Raw genomic sequence first — 23803 nt, forward strand, 5'->3', positions numbered from 1 at the left:
TCACACATAAATCAATAACATTTCTCCCCACATAAATCCTATTTCTCCCCACATGAATTATTCACATTGTTCCCCCCATAAATCCTATTGCTCCCCACAGGAGAAATAACATAACAAATATTAGTCCCTACCGATTAGCTGTCCTCCTCCCTGTTCCTCAGTGGCAGGGATTGTTCATAGTGGAGTGCTGCGAATACTGAGCAGCGGGTGGTCGGGCAGGTGTGGATGTGGGTGGGCAAGGAAAGCTGTGGATGCAAGCGGGAACTGGAAGATGTGTATACAGGCGGGTGGGCTGGCTGGGTGGTGAGACGCTGCGGCCGTGACCTATGATATCACACCGCCGCGTCATCAAGGCATAGGTCACGGCCAGAGCATGACTGATCCTCTAAGAAGAGCCCGGGCCAATAGTTCACTCTGAAGGTGCAGGAAGCTGCTCTGGCTCCGCGGCACACCTTGCAACTGGTCGCGGTACACTAGTGTGCCACGGCACACTGGTTGAAAAAGCCTGGTCTAGAGGCTCAGACCTGCCAGCCACCTGCATGACTAGTCTTAGTGCCATTACAGTTCCTTAAGATGGCAACATACATATGGCACTGACGGTCATAGTTTTGTGTGTAAGGTGGGTGGCGCCGGTGTGAGTCCCATTTTATTCAATGCACAACCTGCACCGACTGTACAAAAGCTACTTACACTGCATTTGACTAAGGTTCTTGCTCTTACCTCACAAAAGTGCACATTGTATGGCCGTTTCATTACGCAGTCATCAACTTGGAGATGTTGTATGGTAGCGGTAGTCTTTTTACAGTCTGGTTCCACAACTGGAAAATGACACAAGCACAGTATGAAACTGAAGTAATGACTAATAAAGTAATTTTTTTATACAAGTATAAGCAACTGGACAGGAAGAATGATCTGATTTATCAGTTTATTTTTTTTATTTTTTTTACATAAAAGTACGTTCATTGATTTTCAAACTGGATAAAAATAGGATTTTAATTACCTACCGGTAAATCCTTTTCTCGTAGTCCGTAGAGGGTGCTGGGGTCCACATTAGTACCATGGGGTATAGACGGGTCCCTTGGGAGTCATGAGGACTTTAAGAGTTTATTAGTGTGGGCTGGCTCCTTCCTCTATGCCCCTCCTACCAGACTCAGTCTATAAACTGTGCCTGAGGAGACGGATATATTTCGAGAGAAGGAAATACACAGATAGTGGCGAGATTCACACCAGCTCACACATAACAAGGCAAACCAACAAGCTTGAACAAGTCAGCAAAAGCTGAACAACAGTACTTAACCAAGTAACAAGGCAGTACTGAACCAAGTAACTACTGCAGGAAAACGAAGCGCTGGGCGGGCGCCCAGCATCCTCTACAGACTACAAGAAAAGTATTTACCAGTAGGTAATTAAAATCCTATTTTCTCTTACGTCCTAGAGGATGCATTAGTACCACATGGTCCACATTAGTACCATGGGGATGTACCAAAGCTCCCAATACGGGAGGGAGAGCGCGGAGGCTCCTGTAGAACTGATTGACCAAACTGTAGGTCCCCAGAAGCCAAAGTATCGAACTTGTAGAACTTAGCAAACGTGTTCGATCCTGACCAAGTAGCCGCTCGGCAAAGTTGTAAAGCCAAGACACCCTGGGCAGCCGCCCAGGAAGAACCCACCTTACGAGTAGAGTGGGCCTTAACAGATTTTGGACACGGCAATCCTGCCATAGAATATGTATGCTGGATAGTGAACCTGATCCAGCGAGAAATCGTCTGCTTAGAAGCAGGCCACCCAACCTTGTTGGGATCATAAAGGACAAACAGAGCGTCCAAATTTCTGTGACGAGCAGTCCTCTTCACATAGATCTTCAAAGCCCTCACAACATCCAAGGACTTAGAGGGAATTGAGGAGTCAGTGTCCACTGGCACCACAATAGGTTGCTTGATATGAAAAGCCGACACAACCTTTGGAAGAAACTGCTGACGCATCCTGAGCTCAGCTCTATCCTCATGGAAAATTAAGTAGGGGCTTTTACAGGACAAAGCCCCCAATTCCGACACACGTCTAGCAGAAGTTAATGCCAACAGTGTGACAGCCTTCCAAGTGAGAAACTTGACCTCAACCTCCTGTAAAGGCTCAAACCAATCCGACTGCAGGAACTGCAACACCACGTTAAGATCCCAGGGTGCCGTATGAGGCACAAAGGGTGGTTGGATGTGCAGAACCCCTTTCAAGAAAGTCTGAACCTCAGGGAGGGCAGCCAATTGTTTCTGGAAGAAAAAGGATAAGGCCGAAATTTGGACCTTTATGGATCCCAAACGCAGGCCCACATCCACACCTGCTTGCAGGAAGAGTAGAAACCGTCCAAGTTGAAACTCCACCGTAGGAAACTTCCTGGATTCACACCAAGACACATACTTTTTCCAAATGCGATGGTAATGTGTTGACGTTACTCCTTTCCTAGCCTATATCAGGGTAGAAATAACCTGGGCCAGAATGCCTTTCTGAGCTAAGATCCGGCGTTCAACCTCCATGCCGTCAAACATAGCCATGGTAAGTCTTGATAAGCAAACGGCCCTTGTTGCAGAAGGTCCCCTCGAAGAGGAAGAGACCTCGGTTCTTCCAGCAGTAACTCCAGAAGATCCGCGTACCAAGCTCTTCTTGTCCAGTCCGGAGCAATGAGGATCGCCTGAACTCTTATTTTCTTTACGAGTTTTAGAATTCTTGGGATGAGTGGAAGTGGAGGGAACACGTACACTGACTTGAACACCCACAGAGTTACCAGGGCATACACCGCCACTGCCTGTGGGTCTCGCGACCTGGAACAGTTCCTCCGAAGCTTCTTGTTGAGGTGGGAGGCCATCATGTCTATTTGAGGTTCACCCCAAAGATTTGTCACCTTTGTGAACACTTCCGGATGGAGGCCCCACTCACCCGGATGAAGATCGTGTCTGCTGAGGAAGTCCGCTTCCCAGTTGTCCACTCCCGGAATGAAGATTGCTGACAGCGCCACTGCGTGTCTTTCTGCCCAAAGGAGGATTCTTGTTACCTCCGACATTGCAGCCCTGCTCTTCGTTCCGCCCTGTCGGTTTATGTAGGCCACCATCGTTACATTGTCCGACTGCACCTGAATGGCCTGATCTTGCAGAAGATGTGCCGCTTATAGAAGATCGTTGTACACGGCTCTTAGTTCCAGAATGTTTATCGGAAGAATGGATTCCAGACTTGACTACCTTCCTTGGAAGGTTTCCCCTTGGGTGACTGCGCCCCAACCTCTGAGACTTGCATCCGTGGTTAGAAGGATCCAGTTCTGAATCCCGAACCTGCGGCCCTCGGGAAGGTGAGGCATTTGTAGCCACCATAGGAGTGAAATCCTGGCTTTTGGTGACAGACGAATTCTCTGGTGCATGTGCAGGTGAGATCCGGACCACTTGTCCAGGAGATCCAGTTGAAAGGACCATGCATGAAATCTTCCATACTGTAGAGCCTCATAGGAGGCAACCATCTTCCCCAAAAGGCGAATGCACTGATGAACTGATACCCGGGCAGGCTTCAAGACTTTCCGGACCATTGTTTGTATCACCAACACCTTCTTTACTGGTAGAAACACCCTCTGCACTTCCGTGTCGAGGATCATCCCCAGGAAAGACAATCTCCCTGTCGGCTCCAAATGTGACTTTGGAAGATTCAGGATCCAGCCATGATCCCTGAGCAGTCGAGTCGGGAGAGCAATGGACTGAAACAACCTCTCCCTGGACGATGCCTTTATCAGCAGATCGTCCAGATATTGAATTATGTTTACTCCCCGTCTGCGGAGGAGTACCATCATCTCTGCCATTACCTTGGTGAACACCCTCGGTGCCATGGAGAGGCCAGATGGCAGTGCCTGGAACTGATAGTGACAGTCCAACAGTGCAAATCTGAGATAAGCCTGGTGTGGCGGGCTAATCGGAATGCGAAGGTACGCATCCTTGTTATCCAGGGATACCAGGAATTCCCCCTCCTCCAGAACTGAGATCACCGCTCTCAGAGACTCCATTTTGAACTTGAATTCCCTCAAATAAGGGTTTAATGACTTCAGGTTCAAAATTGGTCTGACGAACCATCCGGTTTCGGTGCCACAAATAGGTTTGAATAGTAACCCCTGCTTTTCAGATGAGGTGGAACTGGAACAAGGACATTTGCCTTTTCTAATTTTTGAATGGCTTCCTGTAGGACAGCGCTTTCTGTCAGCAAAGCTGGTAAGCCTGATTTGAAGAATCTGTGAGGTGGGAGCTCTTGAAACTCCAGTCTGTACACCTGGGACACAATGTCCTGTACCCAGGGATCCAGGCCGGATGATATCCAGACGTGACTGAAAAGTCTGAGTCTCGCTCCCACCTGCCCGCTCTCCAGGCTGGGAGGTCCACTGTCATGCTGAGGATTTTGAGGAAACAGAGCCAGACTTCTGTTCCTGGGAACCTGCAGGTGCAGGATTTCTGGATTTTCCCTGACCACCTCTGAAGAAAGTGGAAGGGGGCTTGAACTTCTTAACCTTTGCGGTCTGAGAGGACTGCATTGTAGATGTAGAATTTTTTTTTCCGGTGTCTGAGTGGCTGAGGGAAGAAAGGTTGACTTACCCGCAGTTGCCGTGGAGATCCACGCATCCAATGCTTTCCCAAATGGTGCCTGACCTGTGAAGGGTAGGTTCGTCACACCTCTCTTGGATTCTGCATCTGCAGACCATTGGTGCAGCCAGAGTCTCCTGCGTGCCGAGATAGCCATGGAAGGCGTCCTTGCATTCAGATGACCCAGGTCCTTCATGGCCTCCACCATGAAACCCGCAGAATTCTGTATGCAACGTAAAAACATTTCAATGTCACTTCTATCCAGAGAATCTAATTCCTCAAGTAATGTGCCTGACCACTTTACTATGGCTTTAGAAATCCATGCACAGACAATAGTGGGCCTTAACGCCACGCCTGAAGCAGTGTATATGGATTTGAGCATAGTCTCAATCTTGCGGTCTGTCGGTTCTTTCAAAGCGGTAGACCCAGTGAATGGGTAAAACCACCGTTTTAGACAGTCTAGATACAGAAGCGTCTACTATAGGGGGTTTTTCCCACTTTTTCCTATCCTCCTCAGGAAACGGAAAAGCAACAAGAACCCTTTTTGGGATCTGGAATTTTTTCTCTGGGTTTTCCCAGGATTTTTCAAATAATGTGTTTAATTCCTTAGACACAGGAAAGGTCAGGGAGGCTTTCTTATTGTCTGCAAAGTAAGCCACCTCTACCTGCTCAGGTGATTTGTCAGTAATGTGTAACACATCCCTAATGGACTCAATCATGGGCTGCACCCCCTTTGCAAGGGATATCTCACCCCCCCCCCCCCCCCCCCCCCCGCATATCCCCATCACCGTCTCCCATATCAGAGTCGGTATCCGTGTCGACTTGCGTAATTTGGGCAAGAGCACGCTTCTTTGGGCACACCAGGGGAGTTTGAGGAGGCAGTGGGAACAGAACCAGACAAAACCTCTACAGATTTTCTCAAAACCTGTGTTTCAGTCTCAGTATGAACTATCCTAGATGAAATCTGGGATATCATTCCCTTAATTGAAGCCACCCACAACGGTTCGGATTAAGAAGGCTGAGACATGATATTACATTCCTGTGTACATGGAATGGATTCCTCTGGGGAAGATACATACTCTGCAGCACACGACACAGAGTCCCTGGACATGGTAATGTGAGAAATATGTACACACACACACAGGAAAATGTCAGACACAGTTTCCCCCAAGTACCTTCAGAGAGACACAGAATTAATGGAGCCAGTCCCACACAGCGCCCCAGTAGGCAGTTATATAATAAAAGCCTGGCGCTGACTGTGCAACCTTAATAGACTACACAGTGTAAAATTGTGAATAACACTCTCTCCCCCCCTTCTATAACCCGTGGCACCGCACAGGATAGTTGGAGTTATGTGGAGGGTCATCGCTCCCTGTCAGCGTCTCTGTGTGTGATCTGCAGGGAGAAAATGGCGCTGGTGAGCTGCTGGATCCACTCTGAGAAGCTCCGCCCCCTGTCATGGCGCGTCTTCCCACACTTTAAGATTATACTGGCCTGAGGTAAAACACATTGCTAGCAGTAAAATTCCCTGATAGCCCAGATGACCAGTTTTAAGGGTATCACGCTGAACCAGGGCACCCCTCACAGCGCCGCACAGCAGTGCCTCTGAGCCCTCCAGAGCGCAGCTACAGCGCTGCGCTCCTACCCTGATGCTTCCATTCTCACCGGTTCCCCGCTTGTCGGGACGTCGGGAACCTACTCACCACCGTGCTGCGGGAGTGAGCGGTCGCCTCGGGGGCTTGCGATCATCACCCTCAGGAGCTCAGTGTCCTGTCAGCGGAGATAGTGCCCATTAACCTCAGAGGGTTGGATCCTACTCCCCCCTTCAGTCCCACGAAGCAGGGAGGCTGTTGCCAACACCCTCCCTGTGCCTAACTCTTTAAAAAAAACAAAAAAACTAAAAGAACTCCTAGGAGCTCCCCTTGCTGTGACCGGCTCCACCGGGCACATTTTCTACACTGAGTCTGGTAGGAGGGGCATAGAGGGAGGAGCCAGCCAACACTATTAAACTCTTAAAGTGCCCATGGCTCCCAAGGGACCCGTCTATACCCCATGGTACTAATGTGTACCCCAGCATCCTCTAGGACGTAAGAGAAAACATGGAAATAGGAGGGATAACCGATATGGGAAACAGGGAGGGGAGAAAACTGTAGTCACATCAGTGCTTCAGAGAGTCTAATGAACAATATAAACTGGAAGATGAGAACAAGGGTCAATCATTGGAGAGTAATGTAATGTCAGAAACAGTATGTATGTATAATCATCGAGGTGCCTGGCAAAGTGACACGGCAGGAGATAGAGGTGAGGGAGGTGAGAGGGAAGAGAGGGAGATAATAAAGAGAGGGAGAAGGGGTAGGGATCACTGCTGACAAGTGAAAATGACATTGATCAGAGAGAAACTAATCAAATTTGCAATGGATGAGTGGCCTGAAAATGCAAAATCCATGTTTTCAGGAGAAGAAAAATCTCTGGGGTCGTGGGTAATACTAGTGATATATTCCGTCCAAGAAATGGATATCTCGCTGAATCCATTCAGAAGGCAGTCAGGGTTAGGCCATGAGGAAATTTTGGGTTGTTCCACAATGGAGACATCTGCAATGATTTAGAAACAAGGGCCCTCATTCCGAGTTGATCGGTCGCAAGGCGAATTTAGCAGAGTTACACACGCTAAGCCGCCGCCTACTGGGAGTGAATCTTAGCTTCTTAAAATTGCGACCGATGTATTCGCAATATTGCGATTACTAACTACTTAGCAGTTTCAGAGTAGCTCCAGACTTACTCTGCCTGTGCGATCAGTTCAGTGCTTGTCGTTCCTGGTTGACGTCACAAACACACCCAGCGTTCGCCCAGGCACTCCCACCGTTTCTCCGGCCACTCCTGCGTTTTTTCCGGAAACGGTAGCGTTTTCAGCCACACGCCCCTGAAACGCCGTGTTTCCGCCCAGTAACACCCATTTCCTGTCAATCACATTACGATCGCCGGAGCGAAGAAAAAGCCGTGAGTAAAAATACTTTCTTCATAGTAAAGTTACTTGGCGCAGTCGCAGTGCGAACTTTGCGCATGCGTACTAAGCGGATTTTCACTGCGATGCGATGAAAAAGAACGAGCGAACAACTCGGAATGAGGGCCAAGGTTATAAGCATAAACTAAGATTCCAGATGGAGAAGGAGAATGATAATTTAGGAGGTAGACTAGCCCGGTGAAGGTTTAAGGTAATGGAAGCTCCACAACAGTGTTTATGGATTAGGAGTTTGGTCTCATGTCCACCCAAATTCTCGTGCTAGGCTATAATAGGATGGACTGGTTAAGCAGGTTGCTCTATAGCTCTTGAGAAAATTGGGATCTCCGGGGGGCCTTCTTCGTGAGCAGAGAACATCCATGTGGAAGCTATGTTTTCTGACAGACCAAATACATTTGTTAGTCAGCTGTGGAAGAAGTTTGAACATGTTAAGGTGGAGGGTTTGGATTAGGTATGTCACAAAATGGCCTGGAGACCTCAGTAACAGACCCCTATATTTACAGCTCCTGATGCTGACACGGCTTCTCAGGAATTCCTGGGGGTGTGCATCCTTTGGAATCCCTGGGAGTCTGCTGCTGCTGTGGCTCTCAATTTCTCAATCTGCCAGAATCTGTATACTGGGGTGGCAGGCATTTCCAGAGTCTCCCACATGGTGGTTCCTGCCAACTCCAGTCACAGGGTGCAGCCATGTTTGCTTGAGTCGGGTGATTGCTGTATGTGTTTCCAGTCCCTGGTCATCTGACATCAATAGCCAATCTACAACCAGCAGCCCCTATAAGAGAACTTACTTGAGGACTGGCTTTTTGCCAATGCAATGTCTCTCACAGTTTGCTCTGTGACCAGACCCTCTGTGCACTCCTCAGTGTACATTCTCTGAGTCTTCCACTGGGAAAGCAAGCTCCTATCTTGTATCCAGTGGTTATACAGGTACCAGCTCGGTTCCCAGCAATCCCGCTTCTAGTCTGGCGCAAAGCAATTCTTGTTCTAGCCCAGTTCAAAGTAACATGAAAATAGAATTTGAGTTAAGATAAGAGCCATTTGGCCCATCTAGTCTGCCCTTTTCGGGTGCAGTTATTAGGGTTAAGGGTTAGCGTTGGATTATGGGTTTGATTTAGGGGTTTGGTTTGGGTGGTAGTGTTTGAGTATTATGGTAAGGAACAGGCTTCAGATTAAGAGTAAGTGTTAGGGTAGTAGGATTGTGAGGATTTTAGGTATTGGTGTTGAGGTTTAAGATTAAGGGTGAGGTTTAGCTATAATAATAATAATAATAATAATAATTATTATTATTATTATTTTATTTATATAGTGCACTTACTCCAGTAGGACTCAAGGCACTTAAGGGTGAGGCTTAAGGTAGTGGTGTTAGGGTGAGGGATAGGGTACTAGGATGAAAGTTAGGGTACGTGGAAAGATGCGGTCAGGTCATTGAGTTCCAGTTGGAGACAGGGTCCAGGGTGGAGACCAGAAGCTGTAGGTGAAATACTTAAAACAATCAGAGGTGTAGCAAGTAGGTGTTATCTCCTTGCAATGTTCAAACAAGGTGCCCAGCAAGTAGTGTCCAAGACATGGAGAAAGCAGGTGTTTGAATTGAAGAGAGGCCAAAGCGCAGTTTCTTCAAAGTAGTTTTACAATGAGTGAGGACACGACCCCCATATCTTCGTAATTTGTTTACCCCTCTTGACCCTGTATTATGACTGCTCCATTGTTCAATTTACAAAGTAAAGTGATGAAGTCGATCTAAAAGTAACTGTTGTAATGTAACACAACTCCTATTACATACTCTACAATTGGTTTTGATGTACTGTATGTCATGGTACAATAAAATGCATGGACCCCTGTGTTTTAGTTTTGGTTCTAATTCATCATCATGTTTTGTTTTTTGGAGTTTTGGCAAGACCACCCTCAATTGTTTTCATTCAGATTTTTTTTTTGGTTCGGTTAAAAAGCAATAAAACATTGATAATTATTGATAAAAATAGATAAAAACAGCTAAAAATCATACAATTTTTGTAATCCAAATACCAAAATTTGGATTTAAAATCCTAATTCTGAACTGTGGAAAGATCCGAACCGAGTCCCAGGTTTTGTTTTGGTTTGGATCCATTGTGGTGGATTCAGATTTCTGGAGAACCACATCAAAGTAATTCCGTTTCCAGTCCGTGCCCATCAATTCCAGTTCCAGCCCGGTGCTCAGTAATTCCAGTTCCAGCCCAGTTCCCAGTAATTCCAGTTCCGGCCCGGTTCTAAGCAATTTTGGTTCCAGTCCCACCTCAGTGTCTGGTTCCTTTAGTCCTAGTCCTGGTCCCAGGTCTAGATCCAAAGACTGTACCGCTGAACTCTCCTCAGTAGGTCCTCTACACACTGACCTTCGAACCTTTCCCATTTGAGTATTCTACCGGTCCCAGAGTTTTCATCGGATCAAGTCCAGCCATTCTCAGCCAGTTCATATTAGTTGGTCCTCATCTAGTTTCGCGTTCATACCCATAGTTATTGGTCCTCATTAGAGGTACCAGTAACACCTTCCCTATCCCACTCAGATTCCAGTCCATGCATAGGTACTTTATCAAGTCACCAAGTTTCCTTCACACAGTCTTTTATCCTATTCCAACCCCAGATTCCAGTCCAGGAACACAAAGTCATACAGACGTAACAAGGTAGAGCAAACATGGGAGAATAATTATTTAACCGTAGAAATTCTGCCCACCAAGATATATGGATAAAGTTCCATTTATGGAGATGACTTCATTGTCTCATGCAAAGGAAAAAAGTTGGCAGAGTAGAGTTGGTGATAGATTGCCTGGTAATTAAGTTTGTGAAGTTGCCACTTTATCGGAGATCCCACAAAGATCTGTCACTATAAATTAATTAATTTAGACTCAAACACTAGCAGATTTATATTGGAAGCATGGGTATGAAAGCTGATGTTTAATTCTAAGGGAACTTTTACATAATGGAGTTACTGGAGCATACGCAGCTACTGGCGATGCTGAGTCATATGCAGCACCATACCTCCCAACATACTGTATGTGAAGTGGGGAGGACAAGATTCTGTGTGTGTGGAAAAAGATGTGGCCTCACAATGTGGGGTCATAACCTCATTCCCATTTCATCACACTGTGGGCATTCTCAGCTCTTCTCCAACTACTAGGCTGCCTCCAGTTCCTCTATGTAATAGCTAGATTCACTCCCACCCTTTCCCCTCCAGGAAAACACTGTGGCCCACAGGAGGGACAGTGCCCCAAAAGCTGGACTGTCCCACCACAATCATGACGGTTAGGTCTGCAACTCAAACCACGTGCAAAAATAGAGTTGACCCGGCACACCTCGGCATATGGCTCAACATACGCATTTACAGTAGCTCTGTACACACAAAGCAAGTGCAAATATGGCCGGCTCACCTTCTACTCTGTCTCAGCTAAAGAATGAGCCATTGTACCGTAATTACAATATTGGGGGTCATTCTGACCCGTTCGCTTGTTGCTTTTTATCGCAGCCGAGCGAACGGGTCCCTATTGCGCATGTGCGCCGGCACATGCCAGATGCCCGAAGGCCGTAGCAGGGCTGCGATCGCCTCTGCCTCATTGACAGGCAGAGGCGGTCGCTGGTTGGGAGGGGGCAGAACGGCGGCGTTTAGCCGCCGTTTCATGGGCGCGGTCCAGCCAATGCAGGCGTGGCCGGACCAAACGGGGGGGGCCACAGCAGCTGCGTGACGTCACACGCAGCCGCAGCGGGCCAGGGAGCGATGAATAGCTCCCGGCCAGCACGCTAAACCTGCGCTGGTCGAGAGCTACTCTTGAAGTGCAAAGGCATCGCCGCTGTGCGATGCCTTTGCACTTCTGCAGGGGGGAGGGGGGGATAACACTGACATGCGGGGCGGACTAGCCCTGTGCTGGGCGTCCCACCGCATGTCAGGGAAGATGATCTTAGCTGTGCTAAATTTAGCACAGCTACGATCAACTCGGAATGACCCCCCTTGTGCTTAACATAATTTAATAAACAATGCTGTAAAGTACCATACTTATTTACACAATAAATAACACAGTCAGTAAAAAAAATAGTAAAATAAGAGCAATGATTTTGAATTATAAATTGGTGATCACCATAAAATTAGAATGGAAATTAAAGAGATCTACTGACTTAATGAAATGAACCGGACTGCCAGGATATATCATACTTATATTCCATGCATTGGTGATGGGGTTGATGCTTTAAATCGTTTATTAAACATATTTAATAACTTTTTTATTACCAGGAAATATGATTAATATACAGTCTTTACTCACAGATTTTGCAACAAGAATCTTCCAGTTTTTTAACTGTACCCTGAAATTGAGAAAATGTACAGATGTCAGTTGTGTATGAAGAATACCAAGTCCACTCATTCATTTCTAAATATTTTGTACTGTTAAAGAGAAATGTCATTTTGAAACCCTTATGATAGAGCGCTATTTCTTAGTATGCAGCCATAATGTTGACAGTCATACTGCCGACATCAGAATGTTGAATGTTATGATGTCGGCATCTGCAAAACACTGACATAGTGAAAGTGTTGCCATTACCGTTAGGGCTAGCGTTAGGGTTACCTGAAAAATTCCTTGTCAACATTGTGACCATGTCAACATGTCATCAGTGTCGACTGCTGTTAACCTAACATACCGAACCCCTATTAATTGTCTTTCCAATTATATAACTTGCTCTTCTTCATTCTTCATTGCTTCAAGTTCTTACTATTTGCCTTTCAAAAAGAAGTACAAAAACAAAATTGTAACATTATAAACAGACACTCACCCCATCTGCCAAACATTTTTGTTCATTCAGTGGGGCACATGTAGTAACTCTAATTTCCACCGTCAAGTCTCCTCGTTTGGTTGTTTTGCAGGTGTATCGCTGACAGCCGTCTTGTAAGCTTTCATTTAGCTGCAAGGAGAAGACATCATCACTGGACATCCAAACTCACACGTAGTTCCCATGTTCCCCTCCTTCAGAGATTGACTGGGCTTTTACCAACAGTAACGCTCAATGGGCCTAATTCAGCATGGATCGCTATTGTGAGAAATTGCAGTTGTCTGTGAGTAGAAAGGCGCCACCCTGTCAGGAATTAAAATTGGCACATCCAAATTTGCGAATGCATCGCAGAATGCTATCCACTCGCAAGCTGCATACCCAAATCCGGGAACATCTAAGAGTTTTTGCCGTCTGAGCAAATGTGAGTAGGTCTGAGGCTGCCACTAATCTGCTACTGAGATGGCCTGGAAGTGGTCTGCGCTGACGTCAGAGACTCTCCTCAAAAACACCTGGGCACGCCTGTGTTTTTTTTGACACCCCTGATTACTATGGGCGCGATAACGGGGATCACTTTAGAAAGGAGATTGGGAGTGATATATCATTTGAATACCACCCTTTATCCGTCTCCACTTTATCACTTTTCAAGGCTTAATACATTTGGGCAACAGCCTGTTACATGGCAGTTAGGAAGCTGATTGGCTGCTCATTTATCACTCTTTATCCATCTCCACTTTATCACTTAATACATTTGGGCCAATATTTCTAGCGTCTTTCTGCACTTTTCAACCATGTATTTATACACTATTACCAGCAGAGTTGTTTATTTTCCTTACCCTAAGATAAGAAGGGCTGCTAAAAGATCATTTATGTTTGGTAGTAGAGTGTTGGTGGTCACTTGTGGGGACATGTTCCCACACCAAAGTGAACAACGGGGGTCTCTGAAGTTGCTGCGCAGTTCCAGGGTGTGTGTGGGGAGGGATAGTGCAGGCAAGGAAGTGACTGAGTGCTTGTAGCATAGTCAAACATGTCACTCTCCTAGTACCATGGCTCAATCAGGCTCTTCTCGGATCTGCTTGACAGGCCCAGGAACTCTGTACCTGACCCCCTCCTTGGCACCCATGGAAGATACAACCCAACTTTGTTGTGCAATCTACATTTGAAGAATACCATTGGGAGAGGCCAAATGAGGAGTAGAGACAAGGAACTTTGGGGGTAACAGAGCAATTACATAAGCCATTTGGAGAAGCAATCAAGAAAATGGGAGACCAGACCAGGAGGATGATAAACAACCATATGAAGGATGGCAGTATGGAGGAGGGCCCCATTACTGCCACAATGATGGCCATTTGGTCTGGTGGTGTAGGAAAAGGAGAGGACCCCATGGGATACAGTATGCAAATGTGGTGTCAGTAGGAGATAGCCAAGTTATTGTGAACGCAAGAAGGTTGAGGGAATTCGAGAGAAGTGACTAAGGGTGGGGGTCAACCTGTTGAAAACTGACCTTGCATTCCAGAGGGCAGACGAGAAGGGGATAATGGAAGAGGAATGATGTGGATGGGTGAAAGGGTTACAGTAGCATTGGGAAGAGTTGGGTTTAAGGTGATGGGAGTAAGAAATGAAGAGGGTTGGAACAAAGTGACATCTGGAGAACAGGGGTAAGAGAGGGGAAATGGGGGAGGGAAGAAGAGAGAGAGGTCTAGTCATGACAGGACTAGTCATGATGAGGCAGTAAAATGGTCAAATGTTTCCACTGACAGCATTATAAAGTAGGAAGACCAAATTAACCAATAGATAATACAATAAGTGATAGAAGTGCAGAAAAAAAAAGCTAAGTAGTACTGAGAGGCAGAAGTATAAATGTAACAAGAGAAAGTGCAGTGTATTTGTTAATAATCCAAATTAATAATGTTAAAGAACAATGGATCATTGAAAATATAATTCATATTAGAACGTTACGAATAATATTACAATATTAAATGATTACCCATCTAGTTATAAAAGCATTAGAGATGAAAACTAACCTCTAAGTTGACTTGTGTTCCATTTTGCATTGTGGCAGTGCAGGAAGTTGGCAAGCATTGCCCGCAGCAAGCTCCGTCCACCTTCTGTAAAACTGATCTCTGCAAAGAAACTGGTAACTTAGTACAGATATCTCTTGCAAGATAACAATACCACATCCAGTGCATTTTACTCATGGTATGGAACAGTAGCCTGTACTGGCACTTACTAGGAAGATACTTATCTGGCCCCAGACCTTCAGCAAACCAGAGTTGAGTTTAGTATCCCTTTCACACTGCTACAGAGCCTAGGTTAGTGCCGATTTAACCTGGTCGTGGCTCGGTGTGAAAGGGTTAACCCGGATCCAGTGACCTGGGTTACAGGGCAGTGTGAACAATACCACTTTCACACCGTCTGAAGGCGGGTGGCACACGGGAGCCTGACACGGGAGCTCCCAGTGTGCGACCCGCCTCAATACCCCTTTCACACAGCAGACTACAACCCAGCATGTTGCTGGGTTGGTGATGGATGACGGCGGTGACGCGGTGTGGGCGATGCTGGGAGATCATGTGATCTCCAAGCGCTGCCTGTCCACACATTGTGAACGGGAAATGGGTCGCACTGACCCGGCTCCCATTCACACCGCAAAGCGAGCCGGGTTGAACACGAGTTCAACCCTGCTCGCTAGCAGGGTTGAAATACCGGGTCGCTCAACCCAGTATGTTGCCCCTGGTACCTTTCACACCGCAGAGGAACATGAGTTATGCACGCTCGTGTGCCAATAACCCGTGTTCAAAGCAGCTGGTGTGAAAGGGGTATCAGTAACCCAGGTTGTACAACCAGATCCCGTTCACTGCATGGAGATAGTCCCATTCCCAGTGCTTGGAGATTATGCAGGTAGGCCCCAGCAATATCCCGGGTACAACCAGCGATTTCAAGCTATGTTCAGATCCAGGCTGGACCCAGGGGTTTTAGTCTGGAATCATGAACCTGTTTTCATAGCACAGGGACATTTTTTCATTGACATAGGACTGATTACATCACTAAAAGGGTTCAGCAGCTTAATAATGGTGATTTCTTTTATATTAGTACATACATATCCAGTTCTGATCTCGTGATGGGAATACAGTATTTGGTACTCAGCACCCTCCTTCAAGCCTGATTGTTAAAGGATGTCAGAGTACTTGGGTTTTGGGAATCCGGAATTGCGGCTTGAAGCTCGGTGTTGGCAACCTTCAATAGGATTAGCCGGGCAGGCTGAATTAAGGTCTTTTTCATAGGTCTCCTATGAAGGTTCTGCTGGTGCTGTGGTTTGAAAGACTGTGGAAGCAGATGGTTTGGCAGAACCCGATTGCCCGAGAGGAACGCCTGACGGAACCCCGGAGGTAGGTCGACTGGAGGCTAGGACAAACTGAGGTTCACTGAGAGCGTAGGGTATCTGGAGGATCAGCAAGTGTGTCGAGGTGACCAGGGATTTCAGAAATTGAAAGAATTCCAGGAACTGCTGTGGAGCACCGATTAACTAGCACACACAAGGCTGTGTGAGAGACGTTGCACTGGTGATCTCTTACCCAGATTTATACCTGCAGGGTGTTTCTCATTTGCTTTGCTAGCCTTGTTGGTCACTGGGTGAATTTGGTCAGCTGACCCTTCCAAGATGGTGGCACCCATGCTGCAGCTCTGCAGCTAAAATCTGCACACACACTCGCTGCTGCCACTGCCCCCTGGCCTCCCAGACCTGCCTGCAAGTTGTGACCATCGCCAGCAGCCTGCACCCCCTCCGGAGGGACTGCTCCAAAGCGTCCGGATGGGTAAGTACCGGGACTCCCAGAACCTGATCCGCCGGACTGTGACAAAGGGTTTGGTGGGTCTGCTGACCACATTTCCTTGTCAGTCTCCTACAACTCTAATATACAGTACTACAATATGCTACATATGGTAATACACATACATATGGTGTGCTGGTGACTCTGAAATGGGTGAAGAGCAAAAAGATGTTATTTAACTCAACAGCCCCTTCAAAAATGTGTCACTACAGGAATAATTGTAGGAGAGCGTTATCAAAAATAATATGTAATAATACTGCTTTGATTGCATTACACATGGATATGTGAAGAGTATGGCTGTTATAACAGAACTGCCAGGGCCTGTGCGACAGAGGTCTAATATCGCCGGGTCCTCCTCACCTCCTAGTCCCGTCTCTTGGGCTAACTGTGCCACTGCTTCATACACGACACTTACCTTTGGACAAGGCTCACATCGGATTTTCTTGCAGGAAAGTGTATATACTGGGTCAGGATCTCCAGAAACACTGCACTCACAGGAGGAACACTCATCTGACATTAATGTCTTTCCAGGCTGAAAATAAAACAATATGTACAATATATATAGTTTATATACACAGTATACACATAGATATACAGTATACACATACACAGTATACACATAGGTAATCTACGACCATATCAACAAAACTGAATATATTCATTGGTTTATATTCAATTGAAGTCGGATCCATTCCGACATGCATTTGTCGGAATGGATCCGACCAGGGCTATTCAAATGGCCATCTCAATTCCACTTTTAAAAAAGTTGAATTGAGATGAGGGAGCAGAGAGGAGGAGACAGGGGGGGGGGGACAGGGGAGAGCCGCGGAGAGATGGGGGAGAGCAGCGCTACAGCAGCGTTGTAGGAGGATGTGGCACTGTCGCCAGACCTCACAGCAGCGTCCACCCGGCTCCAGTAAGCGACACCTCGCTTACTAGAGCCGGGTGGACACTGCAGTGAGCGGCGGCTGTGACACATCCTCCTGCATATGCTGTACTGTAGCCACTGCTCTCCCCACGTCTCTCCAGTGGCAAACGCAGGATTTGCATGGGGGGGGTTTCCAGAACTGGGTGGAGCCAAGCACGGGGGTGGGGACTGAGGTGACCCAGTATATGCTGGGTCCGTAAAACTAGTGTCTGTATATATATATATATATATATATAGATGTCCACAGAGGTGGCGGGCGCACTCTCACAAATATATTCAAATTCTTTAGTTAATATCAACTGTTCTTTATTGTAGCCTCATAAATCGACGTTTCGATCCTTCCACGGGATCTTTTTCAAGAAAGACAGTACGATATGTTTTATTCAATGATATGCAATCATTAAACAATGCCTAAAAAGAATACAAAGATGAGAGAAGACTCAGCCTCCCAGGCCCCTTGATGATGGCAGAAAAACTATATGAACTGGGCTTCAATTACCCCATTCACATAGTGACTATAGTGTACAGTCAATCTAATTCTTATGATGCTCAATAAAACACCTTCAACCAAAGTGTGATTAGTCACCAAAGTGTTCAAGAAAGCCACCTTCGTCCCTGGAGCATAAGTTATACTTATCAACCAAAAAGTGCCTCACTATACCATTTGACCCACTGGTGGAAACACTACTGTAATAAAAACTCACACGGGAACCCGCGGTCACTTACAACGGGGCTTAAGAACGGAGTGACAGTGTCCAGGGCCGGAGAAATGCCAGCATCGTGGGGAGTCCTATAGCAACTGCATGTATAAAATAAAGACTATTAAACGACTCAAAGACTCCACAATTTCAAACAAGACGCAGGCAGGATCAATATGCTAATACCTATAGCGATCACAATCACGGTGTAGTGTATCCTGGGGTCATAGTTGTTCACTGCAACTGCTCAGCCCAACCTACTGAAACAATGTTTACTTTTCAGAGTGTGCAAATCTCACGACTCACCACAACATATGCACAAAAAACAAAGCTAAAAAACAGCGCTTACCGAGTGCTGGAACCTGCCATGTGCTCCCAGGAAGCATGCTGTGTATAGCCTTGCCCCGGATGTATATATACCCCTGGACCGGAAGTACGTCCACTAGGGCAAAAGACTCCACAATCTACTCTATGCACAGATATACAGTGGCTACATACACTCACCGCAAAATAGGTGGTTCACAGGGCGGGCACTGTATTCGGCCCGTCATTCGGGCACTGATGATTCCTAGTTCGACCGCGTTATGCGTTCCGGAAGTGGAACGCTATGCGTTCCAAACCCCGGAAGTGGACGCGGTGTATCTTTTACAAGGCGGACACTCCTCTGCCCGTCACTCAAGCCCTAGTGGTGTCATATTGGATCGCGTCATGCGTTCCACTCGCCAGGGGTGGAACGCAATGCTCTCCACACCCCGGCAGTGTCTCTTACAGCAGGGTGTTAACTGTATGTTCTCACTGTGAGTTAAACTTAGTTAGGCATTTAAAGTCAGGCTCATTATATCCCCGCTCTACCTTCCACCGGCACCACTTACTCATCTCGATGGGGCATTTTAGAAAACTTACATGTGACTATATATAGCTGCACTGCGGTGCTCCTTTATACACTTGGCCCAACTGGCCTGCACAAAACTGAGTGGCTCAGGAGTTATATTCTGATATCATGCAATCGTTACCTAAAGTCTAATAAATAATCCTAACATGATAGTAATTGTTTAAATTCATGCCATCCGGGACCTGGAAGAATGGGCTAACAGACATAATACATAAAAAAACATAATACATAAGAAAACAACAAAACACATATAACACAAGTTTCTACAGGAACACCCCATAGGGGTTATTTTCGTTTAATCCTCTTGGTGATACCGTATCCAAGCGGCTGATCCAAAAGCACTCCCTTTGTTTCAGCCTCTTGGTCCGGTCTCCACCGGTAACACTCGGGGGCACCCAATCAATGATTTTGCACTTTAAACTAGCAACCTGATGACGGGCTTCAATGAAATGGCGAGCCACCGGCTTATCTGATTTACCGCTATTCAATGCCACATGTATAGATGAGCGGTGATTCGCCATTCGATCCCTAAAATTACGGGTCGTTAACCCAACATAAAACAATCCACATGGGCATTTTAGAATGTAGATGACGAAGTCTAATCTACAATGGAGATGATATTCAAGTTTAATAGTAGAGCCGTTATGAGGATGGGAAAAAGTGGGCCCCACCATCATAGAACGACACGTCGTGCAGCTCCCACAAGAGAAACAGCCTGGTTTTTGCTGCAACAACTGAGTAGTGGACATAGGGGCATTTGGATATAATACAGGTCTCATGAGCATTTGCTTTAAATTCGGTCCTCTGCGGTAAGCCAACATGGGAGGGTTCATACGTGAGAAAGGTAATGCAGGATCAGTGCTAACGATAGGCCAGTGTTTCTTAAGTACCTTGTTGAGGTGCCCTGAATGGTTATCATATCGTGTCGCAAAGACTAGACGATTGTCTAGTCTATCCTTATTCTTAGGCTGTGTCCCTGCAAAAATATCACGGGCTCGGGATAAACACTGGGAAAGTGTCTTATGTGTGTATCCACGTTCTACGAAACGCTCTTTGACCTCTTGAAGTTGAATTTTAATATTGGTTCTGTCTGAATTAATTCTTAATACTCTTAGAAATTGGGACACTGGCAAGTTCTCCTTTAGTGCAGGGGGATGATGGCTGGTCGCATGTAGCGTCAGATTTCTGTCGGTTGGTTTTCTATAGACAGAGGTAACAAAAGAATCCCCAACCTTGCTGATGTGTACATCTAGAAAATTAATTTCAGAACCAGAGATACTGGAAGTAAACTTTATAGGACTGTCCAACTGGTTAAGATTATTTACCATTGTGTGAAATGATGACTCAGTACCGAGCCAAAGTAAAAAAACATCATCGATAAAACGACGGTAAAATAAAATTTGATGACCATATTGTGGGAAGATCTGGGTTGTTTCATAGTTCGTCATGTATAGGTTGGCATACGATGGGGCCAAATTGGACCCCATCGCCGTCCCTGCTAATTGTACAAAGTACATGTCTTTATATAAGAAATGATTAGAACGTAAGACCAATTCAGTGAGTTCAATAATACATTCAGTTGGTACAGTACAGGTGGGGTGCGATATCAGTGCAGCTCGCACTGTTTCCAGTCCACCGTCGTGTGGAATAACTGTGTACAATGAATTCACATCCATTGTGGCCAAAAAGCATGATGTGTGCTTACAATCAACATTTTTCAATTGTTGAAGGAAGTCACCTGTGTCTTTTATATAGCTCATGCTTTCGACCACAATGGGTTGGAGGATACTATCCACAAATTTGGCCAACGGCTGTAGCAAAGAGCCTTCCGCTGCTATGATGGGCCGTCCAGGGGGTTGTACCAAGGTTTTATGAACCTTCGGTAAAGTATATAAGATCGGACACCGAGGGTGCTCAACTGATAAATAGGAAAATAATTCCTCATCAAACCAACCATTGTTTCTCCCTCTTCTAAGGCACTCGTCTATGACACGTTTAATACCCGTAACAGGATTTGAGTCGACTTGCTTATAAGTTTCCCTGTTGGCTAGCTGACGCATGATCTCTCGATCATAGTCCTGCCAGTCTTGGATGACCACAGCCCCGCCCTTATCTGCGGGGCGTATGACAATGCTGGAATCTGCTCTCAATTTAGTCAGGGATTTTCTTTCTAGTTGAGATAAATTATCAAATTGCCTAGGTGGAGAAAAATTACTGGTGTCCCTTTGGACCACCCTCAGAAATGTTTTAAGACTGGCGTTCTGTGTAGGTGGATCAAATGTTGAACTTTTTTTGAACGGGGAAGGTGTATTTTTGCTCGTTTTATCAGAAAAGAACTCTTTTAATCGTAGTTGTCGACCAAATTTGAATTGGTCAATGCTACTCTCAAAACGGTTGTGGTGGCAAGTGGGAACAAAAGACAAGCCCTGAGCTAGTAGTGACAAATCGGCTTCGTCAAGTTGGATACTAGATAAATTGAAGACAACATTCATGTCTTTTTTGGTCTCCCTCTTCTTCGAGTGCCAGCTTCGTCTGGGATGTGGTCTACACTGCCTTTTTTGTTTCCTGCCATTATCGTGGATTCGGGACCCTGGTCTAAAAAACGTCTCTGTTGGCTGCCCTCATTGGGATCAGTATCAGATGTCGAAATAGAAGAAGCGAGCTCCCGTGTAAACCTGGGGGCTCGTCTTCTCCTAGGGAACCTACCCGTCTGGTTACTAGGATTTTGGGTGTTACCTAATAGCCATCTATACACCAAATGGTTTTTGTAATCATTGGTGACAACGGCTAATTTTTTACGTTTAAAAGAAACAAGCTCTCAGTGATAAGTATCGATCTGTGTTTGTAGCTTGTCAATCCATTTTTGAGATTTATCCTCTGTCAACAATGGTATTGCTGTAGTATTGGCAGCTTCAATCTCAATCTTAATGTTCTTTAGCTCAAACCCAACTTCCTCTATGACTAGAGCCATAAGGTCGAAAGAACATTTGTTGAGGATTCCGCACCACCGGCTACAGAATTTAGGATTACTCCTTCCTAGTGTAGGTGTATTGGTGATGCGGAATCCTCTGGGAATCTGCCGTCGTCGATGATACTCAGAAAGAAATTGGCCGTGGAGCTTTAGGTCAACCTCCTTTTGACGTTGTTTAATAAGCTTATAGAAAACATCGACTGGTGTATCTGCAGGCAGAGACTCAAAATCAATCTTTTCAAAAAGTAGCTTTTCAACCTCTTTGTCAGTGAATGAGATGGTTCCCTGTTCTGCCAAGGACAATAATCCATCGTCCAATAGATATGCTCCCTCTTGCGTCATACTGGGAGGATTCAATCAGTTTTTAAATATTACTATGAATTTACAAGATCCACTTTTTCACCGTCTCAACTGAAAAAGCTGAGATATAACACACAACATAAACGAACAATACTTAGCCCATATATAGTCAATTCTCACATGTATACAAATTAGCGCGGATGGGTATCAGGAAACTGGAGAATAATCCCCAGCAATGTAATATACAAGAAAAGTCCTGTACTCGCATCAAATTTTCAGGGTGGGTGCTATCCCAACAGAACGAAGTCCGCTGAATCTATAGATGTCCACAGAGGTGGCGGGCGCACTCTCACAAATATATTCAAATTCTTTAGTTAATATCAACTGTTCTTTATTGTAGCCACATAAATCGACGTTTCGATCCTTCCACAGGATCTTTTTCAAGAAAGGCAGTACGATATCTTTTATTCCCTGATATGCAATCATTAAACAATGCCTAAAAAGAATACAAAGATGAGAGAAGACTCAGCCTCCCAGGCCCCTTGATGATGGCAGAAAAACTATATGAACTGGGCTTCAATTACCCCATTCACATAGTGACTATAGTGTACAGTCAATCTAATTCTTATGATGCTCAATAAAACACCTTCAACCAAAGTGTGATTAGTCACCAAAGTGTTCAAGAAAGCCACCTTCGTCCCTGGAGCATAAGTTATACTTATCAACCAAAAAGTGCCTCACTATACCATTTGACCCACTGGTGGAAACACTACTGTAATAAAAACTCACACGGGAACCCGCGGTCACTTACAACGGGGCTTAAGAACGGAGTGACAGTGTCCAGGGCCGGAGAAATGCCAGCATCGTGGGGAGTCCTATAGCATATGTTGTGGTGAGTCGTGAGATTTGCACACTCTGAAAAGTAAACATTGTTTCAGTAGGTTGGGCTGAGCAGTTGCAGTGAACAACTATGACCCCAGGATACACTACACCGTGATTGTGATCGCTATAGGTATTAGCATATTGATCCTGCCTGCGTCTTGTTTGAAATTGTGGAGTCTTTGAGTCGTTTAATAGTCTTTATTTTATACATGCAGTTGCTATAGGACTCCCCACGATGCTGGCATTTCTCCGGCCCTGGACACTGTCACTCCGTTCTTAAGCCCCGTTGTAAGTGACCGCGGGTTCCCGTGTGAGTTTTTATTACAGTAGTGTTTCCACCAGTGGGTCAAATGGTATAGTGAGGCACTTTTTGGTTGATAAGTATAACTTATGCTCCAGGGACGAAGGTGGCTTTCTTGAACACTTTGGTGACTAATCACACTTTGGTTGAAGGTGTTTTATTGAGCATCATAAGAATTAGATTGACTGTACACTATAGTCACTATGTGAATGGGGTAATTGAAGCCCAGTTCATATAGTTTTTCTGCCATCATCAAGGGGCCTGGGAGGCTGAGTCTTCTCTCATCTTTGTATTCTTTTTAGGCATTGTTTAATGATTGCATATCAGGGAATAAAAGATATCGTACTGCCTTTCTTGAAAAAGATCCTGTGGAAGGATCGAAACGTCGATTTATGAGGCTACAATAAAGAACAGTTGATATTAACTAAAGAATTTGAATATATTTGTGAGAGTGCGCCCGCCACCTCTGTGGACATCTATAGATTCAGCGGACTTCGTTCTGTTGGGATAGCACCCACCCTGAAAATTTGATGCGAGTACAGGACTTTTCTTGTATATATATATATATATATATACACATCTACACACATATATATATACAC

General features: G+C 45.6%; 1 protein-coding gene across 2 annotated transcripts in view; it reads right to left on the minus strand.

The window, feature by feature from the left end:
- Nucleotides 1–23803, minus strand: part of VWF (von Willebrand factor) — a 487638-nt gene that overhangs the window by 3583 nt on the left and 460252 nt on the right. For both annotated transcript variants that reach the window (XM_063928500.1, XM_063928501.1), the window contains 5 exons: nt 16645–16761; nt 14427–14525; nt 12409–12537; nt 11904–11943; nt 721–818 (listed from right to left, as the gene is read on the minus strand). In XM_063928500.1, the coding sequence (XP_063784570.1) occupies nt 721–818; nt 11904–11943; nt 12409–12537; nt 14427–14525; nt 16645–16761 (483 nt within the window). The remainder of the gene's footprint in view (nt 1–720; nt 819–11903; nt 11944–12408; nt 12538–14426; nt 14526–16644; nt 16762–23803) is intronic.

Source organism: Pseudophryne corroboree, chromosome 6 (genome assembly GCF_028390025.1).
Source record: "Pseudophryne corroboree isolate aPseCor3 chromosome 6, aPseCor3.hap2, whole genome shotgun sequence".
NCBI lineage: Eukaryota > Metazoa > Chordata > Amphibia > Anura > Myobatrachidae > Pseudophryne > Pseudophryne corroboree.